We start from the raw sequence: 19,315 nt of genomic DNA on the forward strand, positions 1-19,315 counted from the left end.
TATATTGTGGCAGGGTCTCCGGCATGTACAGGTGTATATTGTGGCTGGGTGTCCAGGTACAGGTGTATATTGTGGCAGGGTCTCCAGGTACAGGTGTAAATTGTGGCAGGGTCTCCAGGTACAGGTGCATATTGTGGCAGGGTCTCCAGGTACAGGTGTAAATTGTGTCTGGGCATCCAAGTACAGGTGTATATTGTGGCTGGGTCTCCAGGTACAGGTTTATATTGTGGCAGGATCTCCAGCAGGTACAGGTGTGTATTGTGGCAGGGGCTTTGGCAGGTACGGTGTATATTGTGGCAGGGCCTCCAGGTACAGGTGTATATTGTGGCTGGGTCTGCAGGTACATGTGTATATTGTGGCTGGGTCTCCAGGTACAGGTGTATATTGTGGCAGGCTCTCCAGCAGGTACAGGTGGATATTGTGGCAGGGTCTCCAGCATTTACAGGTGTATATTATGGCTGGGTCTCCAGGTACAGGTGTATATTATGGCCGGCTCTCCAGATACAGGTATATATTGTGGCTGGGTCTCCAGGTACAGGTGTATATTGTGGCAGGATCTCCAGCAGGTACAGGTGTATATTGTTGCAGGGTCTCCAGGCACAGGTGTATATTGTGGCTGGGTCTCCAGGTACAGGTGCATATTGTGGCTGGGTCTCCAGGTGCAGGTGTATATTGTGGCTGGGTCTCCAGGTACAGGTGTATATTGTGGCTGGGTCTCCAGGTACAGGTTTATATTGTGGCAGGATCTCCAGCAGGTACAGGTGTGTATTGTGGCAGGGGCTTTGGCAGGTACGGTGTATATTGTGGCAGGGTCTCCAGGTACAGGTGTATATTGTGGCTGGGTCTCCAGGTACACGTGTATATTGTGGCTGGGTCTCCAGGTACTGGTGTATATTGTGGCAGGCTCGACAGGTACAGGTGTATATCGTGGCAGGATCTCCAGGCACAGGTGTATATTGTGGCAGGCTCTCCAGGTACAGGTGTGTATTGTGGCAGGGTCTCCAGGTACAGGTGTTTATTGTGGCAGGCTCTTCAGGTACAGGTGTATATCGTGGCAGGATCTCCAGGTACAGGTGTATATTGTGGCAGGCTCTCCAGGTACAGGTGTGTATTGTGGCTGGGTCTCCAGGTACAGGTGTATATCGTGGCAGGATCTCCAGGTACAGGTGTATATTGTGGCAGGCTCTCCAGGTACAGGTGTGTATTGTGGCAGGGGCTCCAGGAACAGGTGTATATTGTGACTGGGTCTCCAGGTACAGGTGTGTATTGTGGCAGGGGCTCCAGGAACAGGTGTATATTGTGACTGGGTCTCCAGGCACACGTGTATATTGTGGCAGGCTCTCCCTGTACAGGTGTATATTGCGGCAGGCTCTCCAGGTACAGGTGTATATTGTGGCTGGGTCTCCAGGTACAGGTGTATATTGTGGCAGGATCTCCAGCAGGGACAGGTGTATATTGTGACTGGGTCTCCAGGCGCACGTGTATATTGTGGCAGGATCTCCAGCAGGTACAGGTGTGTGGCAGGGGCTTTGACAGGTACGGTGTATATTGTGGCAGGGTCTCCAGGTACACGTGTATACTGTGGCAGGGACTCCAGGAACAGGTGCATATTGTGACTGGGTCTCCAGGCACACGTGTATATTGTGGCAGGGTCTCCAGGTACAAGTGTATATTGTGGCAGGCTAGCCAGGTACAGGTGTATATTGTGGCAGGACCTCCAGGTACAGGTGTATATTGTGGCAGGCTCTCCAGGTACAGGTGTGTATTGTGGCCGGGGCTCTAGCAGGTACGGTGTATATTGTGGCAGGGTCTGCAGCTACAGGTGTATATTGTGGTAGGCTCTCCAGGTACAGGTGTATATTGTAGCTGGGTCTCCAGGTACATGTGTATATTGTGGCAGGATCTCCAGCATGTACAGGTGTATATTGTGGCTGGGTCTCCAGGTACAGGTGTATATTGTGGCAGGCTCTCCAGCAGGTACAGGTGTATATTGTGGCAGGGTCTCCGGCATGTACAGGTGTATATTGTGGCTGGGTGTCCAGGTACAGGTGTATATTGTGGCAGGGTCTCCAGGTACAGGTGTAAATTGTGGCAGGGTCTCCAGGTACAGGTGCATATTGTGGCAGGGTCTCCAGGTACAGGTGTAAATTGTGTCTGGGCATCCAAGTACAGGTGTATATTGTGGCTGGGTCTCCAGGTACAGGTTTATATTGTGGCAGGATCTCCAGCAGGTACAGGTGTGTATTGTGGCAGGGGCTTTGGCAGGTACGGTGTATATTGTGGCAGGGCCTCCAGGTACAGGTGTATATTGTGGCTGGGTCTGCAGGTACATGTGTATATTGTGGCAGGGTCTCCAGGTACAAGTGTATATTGTGGCAGGCTCGCCAGGTACAGGTGTATATCGTGGCAGGATCTCCAGGTACAGGTGTATATTGTGGCAGACTCTCCAGGTACAGGTGTGTATTGTGGCTGGGTCTCCAGGTACAGGTGTATATTGTGGTAGGCCCTCCAGGTACAGGTGTATATTGTGGCTGGGTCTCCAGGTACAGGTGTATATTGTGGCAGGCTCGCCAGGTACAGGTGTATATCGTGGCAGGATCTCCAGCATGTACAGGTGTATATTGTGGCTGGGTATCCAGGTACAGGTGTATATTGTGGCCGGCTCTCCAGGTACAGGTGTATATTGTGGCTGGGTCTCCAGGTACAGGTGCATATTGTGGCAGGGTCTCCAGGTACAGGTGTATATTGTGGCTGGGTCTCCAGGTACAGGTTTATATTGTGGCAGGATCTCCAGCAGGTACAGGTGTGTATTGTGGCAGGGGCTTTGGCAAGTACGGTGTATATTGTGGCAGGGCCTCCAGGTACAGGTGTATATTGTGGCTGGGTCTCCAGGTACTGGTGTATATTGTGGCAGGCTCGCCAGGTACAGGTGTATATCGTGGCAGGATCTCCAGCAGGTACAGGTGTATATTGTGGCAGGGTCTCCAGGTACAGGTGTATATTGTGGCTGGGTCTCCAGGTACAGGTGCATATTGTGGTAGGCTCTCCAGGTACAGGTGTATTTTGTGGCTGGGTCTCCAGGTACAGGTGTATATTGTCGTAGGCTCTCCAGGTACAGGTGTATATTGTGACTGGGTCTCCAGGCACACGTGTATATTGTGGTAGGGTCTCCAAGTACAAGTGTATATTGTGGCAGGCTCGCCAGGTACAGGTGTATATTGTGGCAGGATCTCCAGGTACAGGTGTATATCGTGGCAGGATCTCCAGGTACAGGTGTATATAGTGGCTGGGTCTCCAGGTACAGGTGTATATCATGGCAGGATCTCCAGCAGGTACAGGTGTATATTGTTGCAGGCTCTCCAGGTACAGGTGTGTATTGTGGCCGGGGCTCTAGCAGGTACGGTGTATGTTGTGGCAGGGTCTCCAGGTACACGTGTATATTGTGGTAGGGTCTCCAAGTACAAGTGTATATTGTGGCAGGCTCGCCAGGTACAGGTGTATATTGTGGCTGGGTCTCCAGGTACATATGTATATTGTGGCAGGGGCTCCAGGAACAGGTGTATATTGTGGCAGGCTCGCCAGGTACAGGTGTATATCGTGGCAGGATCTCCAGCATGTACAGGTGTATATATATTGTGGCTGGATCTCCAGGTACAGGTGTATATTGTGGCAGGCTCTCCAGCAGGTACAGGTGTATCTTGTGGCAGGGTCTCCAGCATGTACAGGTGTATATTGTGGCTGGGTCTCCAGGTAAAGGTGTATATTGTGGCAGGCTCTCCAGGTACAGGTGTATATTGTGGCTGGGTCTCCAGGTACAGGTGTATATTGTGGCAGGATCTCCAGCAGGTACAGGTGTATACTGTGGCAGGGTCCCCAGGCAGTGGTGTATATTGTGGCTGAGTCTCCAGGTACAGGTGTATATTGTGGCTGAGTCTCCAGGTACAGGTGTATATTGTGGCAGGGTCTCCAGGTACAGGTGTTTATTGTGGCTGCGTCTCCAGGTACAGGTGTATATTGTGGCAGGGTCTCCAGGTACAGGTGTATATTGTGGCTGGGTCTCCAGGTACAGGTGTATATTGTGGCTGGGTCTCCAGGCAGAGGTGTATATTGTGGCTGAGTCTCCAGGTACAGGTGTATATTGTGACTGGGTCTCCAGGCACACGTGTATATTGTGGCAGGGTCTCCAGGTACAGGTGTTTATTGTGGCTGCGTCTCCAGGTACAGGTGTATATTGTGGCAGGGTCTCCAGGTACAGGTGTATATTGTGGCTGGGTCTCCAGGTACAGGTGTATATTGTGGCTGCGTCTCCAGGTACAGGTGTATATTGTGGCTGGGTCTCCAGGTACAGGTGTATATTGTGGCTGCGTCTCCAGGTACAGGTGTATATTGTGGCAGGATCTCCAGGTGCCGGTGTATATTGTAGCAGGCTCTCCAGGTACAGGTGTATATTGTGGCTAGGTCTCCAGGTACAGGTGTATATTGTGGCTGCGCCTCCAGGTACAGGTGTATATTGTGGCAGGGTCTCCAGGTCCATAGATCTTTTTGGTTGATTTGATAAAGGCGTGTGATTCATATATGTTTAATTTCCTTCACTCTCTGCCAGCATATGCCCCTCAAATTGGAGTTTCTTCCATGAGCTTCAGCCTTGGCTATTTGCTGAGGAAGCTTCTTTTCTCTGGAGTTTGGAGCATGTTGCCAGGTTTGGAATGCTGTCAGGACAGCACAGGTTGCACAGTGGTTAGCCCCGCTCCCTCATGGCGCCAGGGTCCCAGGTTCGATCCTGGCTCTGGGTCACTGTCCGTGTGGAGTTTGCACATTCTCCCCATGTCTGCGTGGGTTTCGCCCCCACAACCCAAAGATGTGCAGGGTAGGTGGATTGGCCACGCTAAATTGCCCCTTAATTGGAAAAAATGAATTGGGTACTCTAAATTTATTTTTAAAAACGGTTTTGAATGCTGCCCGTTTACAGTCGATGAGTTTGAATGTTTCTCTCTCACTTTTCGCCCAGCTTTAGTGTCCTTTAGTGTTGTGTTTGAGGATTCCTTAGAGAACAGGCATTGTCAAACTCGGGGGAGGGGGGAGCGCGACCCGCGGGTGGGGTCGCAGAGCCGTCCGACGCGACGCTCCCAATCGTGTAAATGCACACGCAACAGCCGCCGCAGCCGGCTTTTAATGATGCCGACTGCGAGCGGCCTTCAAAATGGCCAGGAACAGATTTAAAAAAGTTTGGCCGCACTGCGCACTCATGCCCGATCTTCGGCGCGCATGCGCAGTGGGGCTGCATTTTTAAAAATATGGTCGCAGCCTTTTTTATTTTCAAGTTCGGGGGGGCCAAAGGGACCCAAAACTATTTCCTCCATTTTTGTCAGCAACAAACAAAGTACGAGAAAATGGTGGGTCGCGCAGATCGGCCGGCGTGGGCCGCGCAGATCGGCCGGCGTGGGCCGCGAAGGTCGGCCGGCGTGGGTCGCGCAGGTCGGCCGGCGTGGGTCGCGCAGATCGGCCGGCGTGGGTCGCGCAGGTCGGCCGGCGTGGGTCGCGCAGGTCGGCCGGCGTGGGTCGCGCAGGTCGGCCGGCGTGGGTCGCGCAGGTCGGCCGGCGTGGGTCGCGCAGGTCGGCCGGCGTGGGTCGCGCAGGTCGGCCGGCGTGGGTCGCGCAGGTCGGCCGGCGTGGGTGGCGCAGGTCGGCCGGCGTGGGTGGCGCAGGTCGGCCGGCGTGGGTCGCGCAGGTCGGCCGGTTGGTAAAAGTGGGTCCCCGGAAAAAAAGTTTGAAAAACACTGTCTTAGAATGCATGAGTGATGCTTGTCAAGGTTCCTGGATGTTGCTGGATGGTGTGACTGCCCATTCCTGCCGTTTTTGGTTGCTTTGTTCTTTAAATTCCTTGAGTTTGATGTTTTTTGACAGACCTGAAACCTTGAGCTTCCTTTGCACCTATTGCGATTGTCGGCTCACTTTGGGAGCTGCCTCGGGTGCTGGTTATGAGTGAATGAGTCAGTGGTTTGACCAGGCATTGACCATAACCACAGTAAGTGTGATAAACGCATCATTTTGCTCACTGACAATGACTGTCACATAGTCTATTTAGCGCCAGTGCTTAGATCCTGGATGTTTTCAGGATGTCTTGAAAGCGATATTCTGGCTGGAAAAATGGTTAGTGAGCACAAGATCATATTCAGCGCATCGGATAAGGAGGTGTGCATCATTGAGATTGGACTTTGCACAACTGCAAAATTTCCAATGGGTGTCCCCTACCCATGGCATTGAAATCAATCATAAATATTGGGCGCGATTCTCTGGAAAGATTGTTGCACGGGGGAGTGGAATTCGCAGCACTGGGCTAGCTTCCCTCTGCTTCCTCTGTCGCCGCCATTCTGCCTCACTGTCAAGTCACCCCTGAGTGTCGATGCAGCTTGCGCCTTGCTGGACCAGATGGAGCCATGCCAAGCACTCCACAGCCTTCTCCTCCCAGTCAGTTGTGTTAATGCCTCCGTGCGTTCCAGCGGTCTTGAGTATCTCCTTATTCCTTTTCCTTGGCCACCCTGAGAGCGCTGGCTAATGGAGAGCTGGGAGCAGAAAGCTTGCTGAGGGAGGCAGTTTCTGGGCATCTGGACACAGTGGCCCATCGATCGGAGTTAGTTTTGCAGGGACATTTCTTCGATGCTGGTAGGCACAGCTTCACGGAGGACATTAGCATTGGTCCAGCCATCCTCCCATAGGATCCCAGTATTCCACACAAGCACCACTGATGTAAACTCTCAAGGTCTTAACATGGTATTGATAGACAGTCCAGGTTTTGCTGTGATAGAGGAGGGTGGTCAACACAATGGCCTTAGAAACCAGGAACCTTGTTGACTTCTGAAGGTCCTTGTTGTCAAAGGTACGTTGATGCACCTTGAAGAAGGCAGCTCTGGCACAGTTTTGAAAAAATAAAAATTTAAGAGTACCCAATTAATTTTTTTCCAATTAAGGGGCAATTTAGCCTGGCCAATCCACCTAGCCTACACATCTTTGGGTTGTGGGGGTGAAACCCACGCAAACACTGGGAGAATGTGCAAACTCCACACGGACAGTGACCCAGAGCCAGGATCAAATCTGGGACCTCAACGCCCTGAGGCAGCAGGGCTAACCCACTGTGCCACCATGCTGCCCTGCTCTGGCACAGTTGACTTGGTGCTGGATTTCCTCATCAATGTTAGTTCCTTGCGAGAGGTGGCATGGGAAGTGTTGCACATGCCCCAGTGCCACCCTGTCTACATGGATGGTGTGGGGGATGCTCATCTGATCTGGGGAAGGTTGGTGAAGGACCTTCGTCTTGGCGATTGTATAAAGAAAGGCAAAGAAATGTTGAAGAGGTCAAGGATCCTTTGCATGACGCATGCAGAGTGAGTCACCAACAAATGTTTACTTCTAGGCCAAGGCAGAATTGACCGACATGGACATCCCCCACCCTGACCCTGTGTGACGGAAAAGAGAAGCACACTTAACCGAGACAATGACTTTACACGGTCTCGCTAATTTAAACAGTTCCAAACAATCTTATCTTGACTACCTTCAGAGCTAACTCTCCCCAATCTGTTCCTCAGCACCTTTTAGATTTGAAGATCTATAAAATTCAAGTAGCTGTTAGACACACAGGGCTTTTGCGCCTCTTGGAGTTGCTTTCGAGGGAAACCAGCAGCTTGTTTTTCAAATCAGGCTTCCTTCAGAGACTCCACTTGCGGGGAGGCACGCTGCTGTTAGCTGAGATCTTAAAAAAAGCGCTCCCTTGCATAGGTTTCAGTATCCCCTTAAATACGTTTTTTCCCTTTGACCTATCCCTTTTCTGACCGAATTTCTTTAGAACTACCCTCTCGCAGACTTAATGGGGCTGGTTTAGCACAATGGGCTAAACAGCGGGTTTGTAATGCAGAACAAGGCCAGCAGCGCGGGTTCAATTTCCATACCGGCCTCCCCGAACAGGCGCCGGAATGTGGCAACTAGGGGCTTTTCACAGTAACTTCATTGAAACCTACTTGGGACAATAAGCGATTATTATTATAATTCCCTTCATCTCTCTCTTCTAGCTTTTTGAACTTAAAAACAAAGTAAACTCACTCTATCCACCTTCCCGAAGACACCTTTCTTCACACCTTGCATCGCTCCCTCTGAATCTGAAACAACCTATTCATGTCCTGTATCCATTGTTATTAAATTGCCTTTGGTCAACTTCAGGTTGTGTTGCTGGGCTCATGAACATCTCAAATGCACTAATTCAACTCTCACAGTCACTCTGTCCCTGCCTTGATTATCTTACTTGCATGTTCCCACAGTTTAAAATATATGACGAGAACATAACCCACAGGATATATTCAAATTTCTTGGATTTCCCTGATATTTTCATGGCACAAGACAGCGACTCCCGTCGGCTGATGGGGATGTTTGACCTCTTCAGCCCTTTCCCTAGTGGGGGTGAGCAAAGCTAATCCTGAAGTGGGCGGCTGAGACACTGATCCACCCTCTGCCTCGATTAGGAGTGGAGCAGAGGGCAGCACGGTGGCGCAGTGGTTAGCACTGCAGCCTCACGGCGTCGAGGACCTGGGTTCGATCCCGGCTCTGGGTCACTGTCCGTGTGGAGTCTGCACATTCTCCCCGTGTCTGCGTGGGTTTCGCCCCCACAGCCCAAAGATGTGCAGGGTAGGTGGGTTGGTCACACTAAATTGCCCCTTAATTGGGAAAAAAAATTGGATACTCTAAATTTATTTATTTTTAAAAAATGGAATGGAGCAGTTAATTGGTAACTGCCCCCTTTGTGTTGGGTTGTGATTGGAACATCACTGGATAAAAGCAAATTACTGCGGATGGTGGAATTTGAAACCAAAGAGAAAATGCTGGAAAATCTCAGCCAGTCTGGCAGCATCGAGAGGGAGAGAAAGGATGACCCTTTGTCAGAGCTTTTGAGCTTTGATTCTCAGGGGAGTTGACAGGGTCATGTTCTGGATCCATTGTTATTAAATTTGGTCAACATCACGTTGTGCTGCTGGGCACATGTCCTTAACTCTTCTTTCAGAGGTGAGTTTGCATTCACCTGAGAGAGGGCAGTCAGCGCCTCCATTTAACAACCTATCTGAAAGACGGTCACTGGGACAGTGTGGCACTCCGTCAGTGCTGCCTGGGGCTGTCCACCTGGATTTCTGTTCGGGTCTGCGGAGTGGGACTTGAACACCAAATCTTTATACGCAGAGACTGGAATGAGCCAGGAGTGACTGCAAGTTCCGTCTGTATAATTCGATTTCCTCCTGTGTCGGTGTGAGTATGTGTTTATTTGGAAGCCGTACACAAGTGTAAACTGAATCTACGTACTGGATATTAATGTGAACTCATCTTTTTTATTCTTTCATGGGATCTGGACGACGCTGGCTAGGTCAGCATTTATTATCCATTCCTAGTTGCCCTTGGCAAGTGGGGGTGAGCTGCCTTCTTGAACTGCTGCAGTCCTTGTGTAGGTACACCCACTGTGCTGTTAGGGAGGGAGTTCCAGGGTGTTGTCCCAGCGACAGTGAAGGAACGGCGATATATTTCCAAGTCAGGGTGGTGAGTGACTTGGAGGGGAACCTCCAGGTGGTGGAGTTCCCAGGTGTCTGCTGCTCTTGTCCTTCTAGATGGTAGTGGGCGGTTTGGAAGGTGCTGTCTGAGGAACCTTGGTGAATTCCTGCAGTGCATCTTGTAGATGGTACACACGGCTGCCACTGTTGGTTGGTGGTGAAGGGAGTGAATGTTTGTGAAAGGGGGAGCAATCAAGCGGGGCTGCTTTGTCCTGGATGGTGTTGAGCTTCTTGTTGGAGCTGCACTCATCCAGGCAAGTGGAGAGTATTCCATCACACTCCTGACTTGTAGGTAGTGGACAGGCTTGGGGGGGGGGGGGGCGGTCAGAAGGTGAGTTACTCACTATAGGATTCCTAGCCTTTGACATGCTCTTGCAAGCACGGAGCGCAGGATTCTCTGGCCTCCGAGCTATGTGTCTCTCAGCAGCTGAAGGAGGATTCCCGACAGCAAGATTCTCTTTTCCCGCCGCTCTCAATGGGATTTCCCGTTGAAGCCTCCGGGAAATCCACGTGCAGGAGTGTGCTGCCAGTGGGACCAAAGAATTCCGCTGCCCACGAATGGCTGGAGAATCATAGATCATAGAATTTACAGTGCAGAAGGAGGCCATTCGGCCCATCGAGTCTGCACCGGCTCTTGGAAAGAGCACCCTACCCAAGGTCAACACCGCCACCCTATCCCCATAACCCAGTAACCCCACCCAACACTAAGGGCAATTTTGGACATTTAGGGAAATTTACCATGGCCAATCCACCTAACCTGCACATCTTTGGACTGTGGGAGGAAACCGGAGCACCCGGAGGAAACCCACGCAGACACGGGGAGGATGTGCAGACTCCGCACAGACAGTGACCCAAGCCGGAATCGAACCTGGGACCCTGGAGCTGTGAAGCAATTGTGCTATCCACAATGCTACCGTGCTGCCCGCTCGCGGCCTGTATTGGTCCAGTTCTGTTTCTGCTCAATGGTAACTCCCAGATGATCGTCTCGCCTGAACATCTGGGATTGTCGCAAATCCAGTAAATTACTTGGACCATTGGTTGTAATATTGGGCATGTTTTGTTTAAATGGTGCAAAAGGATGGGGAAGGTTCAATGATTTGCAGAACAGGCTTGAGGGGCAGAGCGGACTCTTCCTGTTTGGGGATTGGAGATGTGGTTGACTGGGTGTGGGAATAGGAAGGGTAACTTTATCGAGATGTTTTTCCTGCCTTCTGTTCCATATTTCTCTCACCAATTTTCTGTCGATAACCTCTCATTGTAGACACCCACACCATGAGGAACAGTCTACCTGTATCTACACTATCCTTTCATCATCTATTATAGCAATTCTTTATATACGAGAAGTTCAAGGCACTGAGACAGACCCTGGTTCCACCTTCTGACCAGATGCTGCAGCTACACGAACAGCTGAAGCAGCACAATTGACAGAGAAATGTTGACATTGCAATTTGCAATGCTGAATTGGGCCTAAATGTGTGAGGAACAATCTGGATTCACGCGCAGGAATTCTTCCTCTTGTCACTCTGTACTCAGGTCCCCAACTACCTCCCATCGATCAGTGCTGCTATTGGAGGAGAGGCGCCCCAACGCTATGTTTGGCGTTTCTGCATCGGCCTGCATTCAGCTCCCCGGCTGCTGGTGGGAATGGCGTATTGGAACCACTACCGGCGTGCCCACCCGCCTGGCCGCTGGTACGGCCACCTCTGCTTCATCAACTTCATCTCCAACATATTGGAGAACCTGGCGCTGCTGCTCCTGACGTACGTCTCATCAACAGAGAATCATTGTGAGTACAAGGATATCAATCTGATACAGAGTGGAAGGCTTCCGAGTTTGAGCTTGAATACGACTAGGAGTACAGGGGTGATGTGGGTCTTTCTCAAGATGTTATGTTACTTTTTGATAGTCTGGGCTGGTGGGGAGGGATCCTCGATCGCTGGCTGCTCCTTCGGGCGGGATCCTCGATCGCTGGCTGCTCCTTCGGGAGGGATCCTCGATCGCTGGGCGCTCCTTCGGGCGGGATCCTCGATCGCTGGCTGCTCCTTCGGGAGGGATCCTCGATCGCTGGCTGCTCCTTCGGGAGGGATCCTCGATCGCTGGGCGCTCCTTCGGTGGGGGTTCCCGATCGCCGGGGTGTTGTGGAGGGATCTCGATCGCTCGGCGCTCCTTTGGGAGGGCTACCCGATCGCTGGCGCTCCTTCGGGAGGGATCCTCGATCGCTGGGCGCTCCTTCGGGAGGGATCCTCGATCGCTGGGCGCTCCTTCGGGAGGGATCCTCGATCGCTGGGCGCTTCTTCGGGAGGGATCCTCGATCGATGGGCGCTTCTTCGGGAGGGATCCTCGATCGCTGGGCGCTCCTTCGGGCGGGATCCTCGATCGCTGGGCGCTCCTTCGGGCGGGATCCTCGATCGCTGGCTGCTCCTTCGGGCGGGATCCTCGATCGATGGCTGCTCCTTCGGGAGGGCTCCTTGATCGCTGGGCCGTGTTGGGGAGGGATCCCCGATCGCTGGGCCGTTGAGGAGGGTTCTCGATCGCTGGGCGCTCCTTCGAGAGGGCTCCTCGATCGCTGGGCGCTCCTTCGTGAGGGCTCCCCGATCGCTGGGCGCTCCTTCGGGAGGGCTCCCCGATCGCTGGGCGCTCCTTCGGTGGGGGTTCCTGATCGCCGGGGTGTTGTGGAGGGATCTCGATCGCTCGGCGCTCCTTTGGGAGGGCACCCCGATCGCTGGGCGCTTCTTCGGGAGGGATCCTTGATCGCTGGGCGCTCCTTCGGTGGGGGTTCCTGATTGCTGGGCGCTCCTTGGGGAGGGTTCCCGATCGCTGGGCCGTTGGGGAGGGTTCTCGATCGCTGGGCGCTCCTTCGGGAGGGCTCCTCGATCGCTGGCTGCTCCTTCGGACGGGATCCTCGATCGCTGGGCGCTCCTTCGGGAGGGCGCCCCGATCGCTGGGCGCTCCTTCGGGAGGGATCCTCGATCGCTGGGCGCTCCTTCGGGAGGGATCCTCGATCGCTGGCTGCTCCTTCGGGCGGGATCCTCGATCGCTGGGCGCTCCTTCGGGAGGGATCCTCGATCGCTGGGCGCTCCTTCGGGAGGGATCCTCGATCGCTGGCTGCTCCTTCGGGCGCGATCCTCGATCGCTGGCTGCTCCTTCGGGAGGGATCCTCGATCGCTGGCTGCTCCTTCGGGCGGGATCCTCGATCGATGGCTGCTCCGTCGGGAGGGATCCTCGATCGCTGGCTGCTCCTTCGGGAGGGCTCCTTGATTGCTGGGCCGTGTTGGGGAGGGATCCCCGATCGCTGGGCCGTTGAGGAGGGTTCTCGATCGCTGGGCGCTCCTTCGAGAGGGCTCCTCGATCGCTGGGCCGTGTTGGGGAGGGATCCCCGATCGCTGGGCCGTTGAGGAGGGTTATCGATCGCTGGGCGCTCCTTCGAGAGGGCTCCTCGATCGCTGGGCGCTCCTTCGGGAGGGCTCCTCGATCGCTGGGCGCTCCTTCGGGAGGGCTCCCCGATCGCTGGGCGCTCCTTCGGGAGGGCTCCCCGATCGCTGGGCGCTCCTTCGGTGGGGGTTCCCGATCGCCGGGGTGTTGTGGAGGGATCTCGATCGCTCGGCGCTCCTTTGGGAGGGTTACCCGATCGCTGGCGCTCCTTCGGGAGGGATCCTCGATCGCTGGGCGCTCCTTCGGTAGGGATCCTCGATCGCTGGGCGCTTCTTCGGGAGGGATCCTCGATCGATGGGCGCTTCTTCGGGAGGGATCCTCGATCGCTGGGTGCTCCTTCGGGCGGGATCCTCGATCGCTGGCTGCTCCTTCGGGCGGGATCCTCGATTGATGGCTGCTCCTTCGGGAGGGCTCCTTGATCGCTGGGCCGTGTTGGGGAGGGATCCCCGATCGCTGGGCCGTTGGGGAGGGTTCTCGATCGCTGGGCGCTCTCTCGAGAGGGCTCCTCGATCGCTGGGCGCTCCTTCGTGAGGGCTCCCCGATCGCTGGGCGCTCCTTCGGGAGGGCTCCCCGATCGCTGGGCGCTCCTTCGGTGGGGGTTCCCGATCGCCGGGGTGTTGTGGAGGGATCTCGATCGCTCGGCGCTCCTTTGGGAGGGCACCCCGATCGCTGGGCGCTTCTTCGGGAGGGATCCTTGATCGCTGGGCGCTCCTTCGGTGGGGGTTCCTGATTGCTGGGCGCTCCTTGGGGAGGGTTCCCGATCGCTGGGCCGTTGGGGAGGGTTCTCGATCGCTGGGCGCTCCTTCGGGAGGGCTCCTTGATCGCTGTGCGCTCCTTCGGGAGGGCTCCTCGATCGCTGGGCGCTCGTTCGGGAGGGCTCCCCGATCGCTCGCGCTCCTTTGGGAGGGTTCCCCGATCGCCGGGCGCTCCTTCGGGAGGGATCCTCGATCGCTGGGCGCTCCTTGGGAGGGCTCCCCAATCGCTGGGCGCTCCTTCGGTGGGGGTTCCCGATCGCTGGGCGCTCCTTGGGGAGGGTTCTAGATCGCTGGGCGTTCCTTGGGGCGGGTTCTCGATCACTGGGCGCTCCTTGGGGAGGGTTCCCGATCGCTGGCCGCCCCTTCGGCAGTGATCCCGATCGCTGGGCGCTCCTTCGGGAGGGCTCCCCGATCGCTGGGCGCTCCTTCGGGAGGGCTCCCTGATCGCTGGGCGCTCCTTCGGGAGGACTCCCCGATCGCTGGGCGCTCCTTCGGGAGGGCTCCCCGATCGCTGGTCACTCCTTCGGTGGGGGTTCCCGATCGCCGGGGTGTTGTGGAGGGTCCTCGATCGCTGGGCGCTCCTTCGGGAGGGCTCCCCGATCGCTGGGCGCTCCTTCGGGAGGGCTCCCCGATCGCTGGGCGCTCCTTCGGGAGGGCTCCCCGATCGCTGGGCGCTCCTTCGGGAGGGCTCCCCGATCGCTGGGCGCTCCTTCGGGAGGGCTCCCCGATCGCTGGGCGCTCCTTCGGGAGGGCTCCCCGATGGCTGGGCGCTCCTTCGGGAGGGCTCCCCGATGGCTGGGCGCTCCTTCGGGAGGGCTCCCCGATGGCTGGGCGCTCCTTCGGGAGGGCTCCCCGATGGCTGGGCGCTCCTTCGGGAGGGCTCCCCGATCGCTGGGCGCTCCTTCGGGAGGGCTCCCCGATCGCTGGGCGCTCCTTCGGGAGGGCTCCCCGATCGCTGGGCGCTCCTTCGGGAGGGCTCCCCGATCGCTGGGCGCTCCTTCGGGAGGGCTCCCCGATCGCTGGGCGCTCCTTCGGGAGGGCTCCCCGATCGCTGGGCGCTCCTTCGGGAGGGCTCCCCGATCGCTGGGCGCTCCTTCGGGAGGGCTCCCCGATCGCTGGGCGCTCCTTCGGGAGGGCTCCCCGATCGCTGGGCGCTCCTTCGGGAGGGCTCCCCGATCGCTGGGCGCTCCTTCGGGAGGGCTCCCCGATCGCTGGGCGCTCCTTCGGGAGGGCTCCCCGATCGCTGGGCGCTCCTTCGGGAGGGCTCCCCGATCGCTGGGCGCTCCTTCGGGAGGGCTCCCCGATCGCTGGGCGCTCCTTCGGGAGGGCTCCCCGATCGCTGGGCGCTCCTTCGGGAGGGCTCCCCGATCGCTGGGCGCTCCTTCGGGAGGGCTCCCCGATCGCTGGGCGCTCCTTCGGGAGGGCTCCCCGATCGCTGGGCGCTCCTTCGGGAGGGCTCCCCGATCGCTGGGCGCTCCTTCGGGAGGGCTCCCCGATCGCTGGGCGCTCCTTCGGGAGGGTTCTCGATCGCTGGGCGCTCCTTCGGGAGGGTTCTCGATCGCTGGGCGCTCCTTCGGGAGGGCTCCCCGATCGCTGGGCGCTCCTTCGGGAGGGCTCCCCGATCGCTGGGCGCTCCTTGGGACGGCTCCCCAATCGCTGGGCGCTCCTTCGGGAGGGCTCCCCGATCGCTGGGCGCTCCTTCGGGAGGGCTCCCCGATCGCTGGGCGCTCCTTCGGGAGGGCTCCTTGATCGCTGTGCGCTCCTTCGGGAGGGCTCCTCGATCGCTGGGCGCTCGTTCGGGAGGGCTCCCCGATCGCTCGCGCTCCTTTGGGAGGGTTCCCCGATCGCCGGGCGCTCCTTCGGGAGGGATCCTCGATCGCTGGGCGCTCCTTGGGAGGGCTCCCCAATCGCTGGGCGCTCCTTCGGTGGGGGTTCCCGATCGCTGGGCGCTCCTTGGGGAGGGTTCTAGATCGCTGGGCGTTCCTTGGGGCGGGTTCTCGATCACTGGGCGCTCCTTGGGGAGGGTTCCCGATCGCTGGCCGCCCCTTCGGCAGTGATCCCGATCGCTGGGCGCTCCTTCGGGAGGGCTCCCCGATCGCTGGGCGCTCCTTCGGGAGGGCTCCCTGATCGCTGGGTGCTCCTTCGGGAGGACTCCCCGATCGCTGGGCGCTCCTTCGGGAGGGCTCCCCGATCGCTGGTCGCTCCTTCGGTGGGGGTTCCCGATCGCCGGGGTGTTGTGGAGGGTCCTCGATCGCTCGCGTTCCTTTGGGAGGGCTCCCCGATCGCTGGGCGCTCCTTCGGGAGGGCTCCCCGATCGCTGGGCGCTCCTTCGGGAGGGCTCCCCGATCGCTGGGCGCTCCTTCGGGAGGGCTCCCCGATCGCTGGGCGCTCCTTCGGGAGGGCTCCCCGATGGCTGGGCGCTCCTTCGGGAGGGCTCCCCGATCGCTGGGCGCTCCTTCGGGAGGGCTCCCCGATCGCTGGGCGCTCCTTCGGGAGGGCTCCCCGATCGCTGGGCGCTCCTTCGGGAGGGCTCCCCGATCGCTGGGCGCTCCTTCGGGAGGGCTCCCCGATCGCTGGGCGCTCCTTCGGGAGGGCTCCCCGATCGCTGGGCGCTCCTTCGGGAGGGCTCCCCGATCGCTGGGCGCTCCTTCGGGAGGGCTCCCCGATCGCTGGGCGCTCCTTCGGGAGGGCTCCCCGATCGCTGGGCGCTCCTTCGGGAGGGCTCCCCGATCGCTGGGCGCTCCTTCGGGAGGGCTCCCCGATCGCTGGGCGCTCCTTCGGGAGGGCTCCCCGATCGCTGGGCGCTCCTTCGGGAGGGCTCCCCGATCGCTGGGCGCTCCTTCGGGAGGGCTCCCCGATCGCTGGGCGCTCCTTCGGGAGGGCTCCCCGATCGCTGGCCGCTCCTTCGGGAGGGCTCCCCGATCGCTGGCCGCTCCTTCGGGAGGGCTCCCCGATCGCTGGCCGCTCCTTCGGGAGGGCTCCCCGATCGCTGGCCGCTCCTTCGGGAGGGCTCCCCGATCGCTGGCCGCTCCTTCGGGAGGGCTCCCCGATCGCTGGCCGCTCCTTCGGGAGGGCTCCCCGATCGCTGGCCGCTCCTTCGGGAGGGCTCCCCGATCGCTGGCCGCTCCTTCGGGAGGGCTCCCCGATCGCTGGCCGCTCCTTCGGGAGGGCTCCCCGATCGCTGGCCGCTCCTTCGGGAGGGCTCCCCGATCGCTGGCCGCTCCTTCGGGAGGGCTCCCCGATCGCTGGCCGCTCCTTCGGGAGGGCTCCCCGATCGCTGGCCGCTCCTTCGGGAGGGCTCCCCGATCGCTGGCCGCTCCTTCGGGAGGGCTCCCCGATCGCTGGCCGCTCCTTCGGGAGGGCTCCCCGATCGCTGGCCGCTCCTTCGGGAGGGCTCCCCGATCGCTGGCCGCTCCTTCGGGAGGGCTCCCCGTTCGCTGGCCGCTCCTTCTGGAGGGCTCCCCGTTCGCTGGCCGCTCCTTCGGGAGGGCTCCCCGATCGCTGGCCGCTCCTTCGGGAGGGCTCCCCGATCGCTGGCCGCTCCTTCGGGAGGGCTCCCCGATCGCTGGCCGCTCCTTCGGGAGGGCTCCCCGATCGCTGGCCGCTCCTTCGGGAGGGCTCCCCGATCGCTGGCCGCTCCTTCGGGAGGGCGCCCCGATCGCTGGGCGCTCCTTCGGGAGGGCGCCCCGATCGCTGGGCGCTCCTTCGGGAGGGCGCCCCGATCGCTGGGCGCTCCTTCGGGAGGGCGCCCCGATCGCTGGGCGCTCCTTCGGGAGGGCGCCCCGATCGCTGGGCGCTCCTTCGGGAGGGCTCCCCGATCGCTGGGCGCTCCTTCGGGAGGGCTCCCCGATCGCTGGGCGCTCCTTCGGTGGGGGTTCCCGATCGCCGGGGTGTTGTGGAGGGTTCTCGATCGCTCGCGTTCCTTTGGGAGGGCTCCGCGATCGCCGGGCGCTCCTTCGGGTGGGATCCTCGATCGCTGGGCGCTCCTTGGGAGGGCTCCCCGATCGCCGGGCGCTCCTTCGGTGGGGGTTCCCGATCGCCGGGGTGTTGTGGAGGGATCTCGATCGCTCGGCGCTCCTTTGGGAGGGCTACCCGATCGCTGGCGCTCCTTCGGGAGGGATCCTCGATCGCTGGGCGCTCCTTCGGGAGGGATCCTCGATCGCTGGGCGCTTCTTCGGGAGGGATCCTCGATCGATGGGCGCTTCTTCGGGAGGGATCCTCGATCGCTGGGCGCTCCTTCGGGCGGGATCCTCGATCGCTGGCTGCTCCTTCGGGCGGGATCCTCGATCGCTGGCTGCTCCTTCGGGCGGGATCCTCGATCGCTGGCTGCTCCTTCGGGAGGGCTCCTTGATCGCTGGGCCGTGTTGGGGAGGGATCCCCGATCGCTGGGCCGTTGGGGAGGGTTCTCGATCGCTGGGCGCTCCTTCGTGAGGGCTCCCCGATCGCTGGGCGCTCCTTCGGGAGGGCTCCCCGATCGCTGGGCGCTCCTTCGGTGGGGGTTCCCGATCGCCGGGGTGTTGTGGAGGGATCTCGATCGCTCGGCGCTCCTTTGGGAGGGCACCCCGATCGCTGGGCGCTTCTCCGGGAGGGATCCTTGATCGCTGGGCGCTCCTTCGGTGGGGGTTCCTGATTGCTGGGCGCTCCTTGGGGAGGGTTCCCGATCGCTGGGCCGTTGGGGAGGGTTCTCGATCGCTGGGCGCTCCTTCGGGAGGGCTCCTTGATCGCTGTGCGCTCCTTCGGGAGGGCTCCTCGATCGCTGGGCGCTCGTTCGGGAGGGCTCCCCGATCGCTCGCGCTCCTTTGGGAGGGTTCCCCGATCGCCGGGCGCTCCTTCGGGAGGGATCCTCGATCGCTGGGCGCTCCTTGGGAGGGCTCCCCAATCGCTGGGCGCTCCTTCGGTGGGGGTTCCCGATCGCTGGGCGCTCCTTGGGGAGGGTTCTAGATCGCTGGGCGTTCCTTGGGGCGGGTTCTCGATCACTGGGCGCTCCTTGGGGAGGGTTCCCGATCGCTGGCCGCCCCTTCGGCAGTGATCCCGATCGCTGGGCGCTCCTTCGGGAGGGCTCCCCGATCGCTGGGCGCTACTTCGGGAGGGCTCCCCGATCGCTGGGCGCTCCTTCGGGAGGGCTCCCCGATCGCTGGGCGCTCCTTCGGGAGGGCTCCCCGATCGCTGGTCGCTCCTTCGGTGGGGGTTCCCGATCGCCGGGGTGTTGTGGAGGGTCCTCGATCGCTCGCGTTCCTTTGGGAGGGCTCCCCGATCGCTGGGCGCTCCTTCGTGAGGGCTCCCCGATCGCTGGGCGCTCCTTCGGGAGGGCTCCCCGATCGCTGGGCGCTCCTTCGGGAGGGCTCCCCGATCGCTGGGCGCTCCTTCGGGAGGGCTCCCCGATGGCTGGGCGCTCCTTCGGGAGGGCTCCCCGATCGCTGGGCGCTCCTTCGGGAGGGCTCCCCGATCGCTGGGCGCTCCTTCGGGAGGGCTCCCCGATCGCTGGGCGCTCCTTCGGGAGGGCTCCCCGATCGCTGGGCGCTCCTTCGGGAGGGCTCCCCGATCGCT

The 19,315-nt window shown here is 59.2% G+C and overlaps 1 protein-coding gene across 2 annotated transcripts in view; it reads left to right on the plus strand.

Annotated features, from left to right (window-relative positions):
- pgap2 (post-GPI attachment to proteins 2) overlaps window positions 1-19,315 on the plus strand; it is a 78,851-nt gene that overhangs the window by 14,832 nt on the left and 44,704 nt on the right. For both annotated transcript variants that reach the window (XM_072477520.1, XM_072477521.1), the window contains exon 3: window positions 11,115-11,367. In XM_072477520.1, coding sequence (XP_072333621.1) covers window positions 11,115-11,367 — 253 coding nt within the window. The remainder of the gene's footprint in view (window positions 1-11,114; window positions 11,368-19,315) is intronic.

Source organism: Scyliorhinus torazame, chromosome 15 (assembly GCF_047496885.1).
Source record: "Scyliorhinus torazame isolate Kashiwa2021f chromosome 15, sScyTor2.1, whole genome shotgun sequence".
NCBI lineage: Eukaryota > Metazoa > Chordata > Chondrichthyes > Carcharhiniformes > Scyliorhinidae > Scyliorhinus > Scyliorhinus torazame.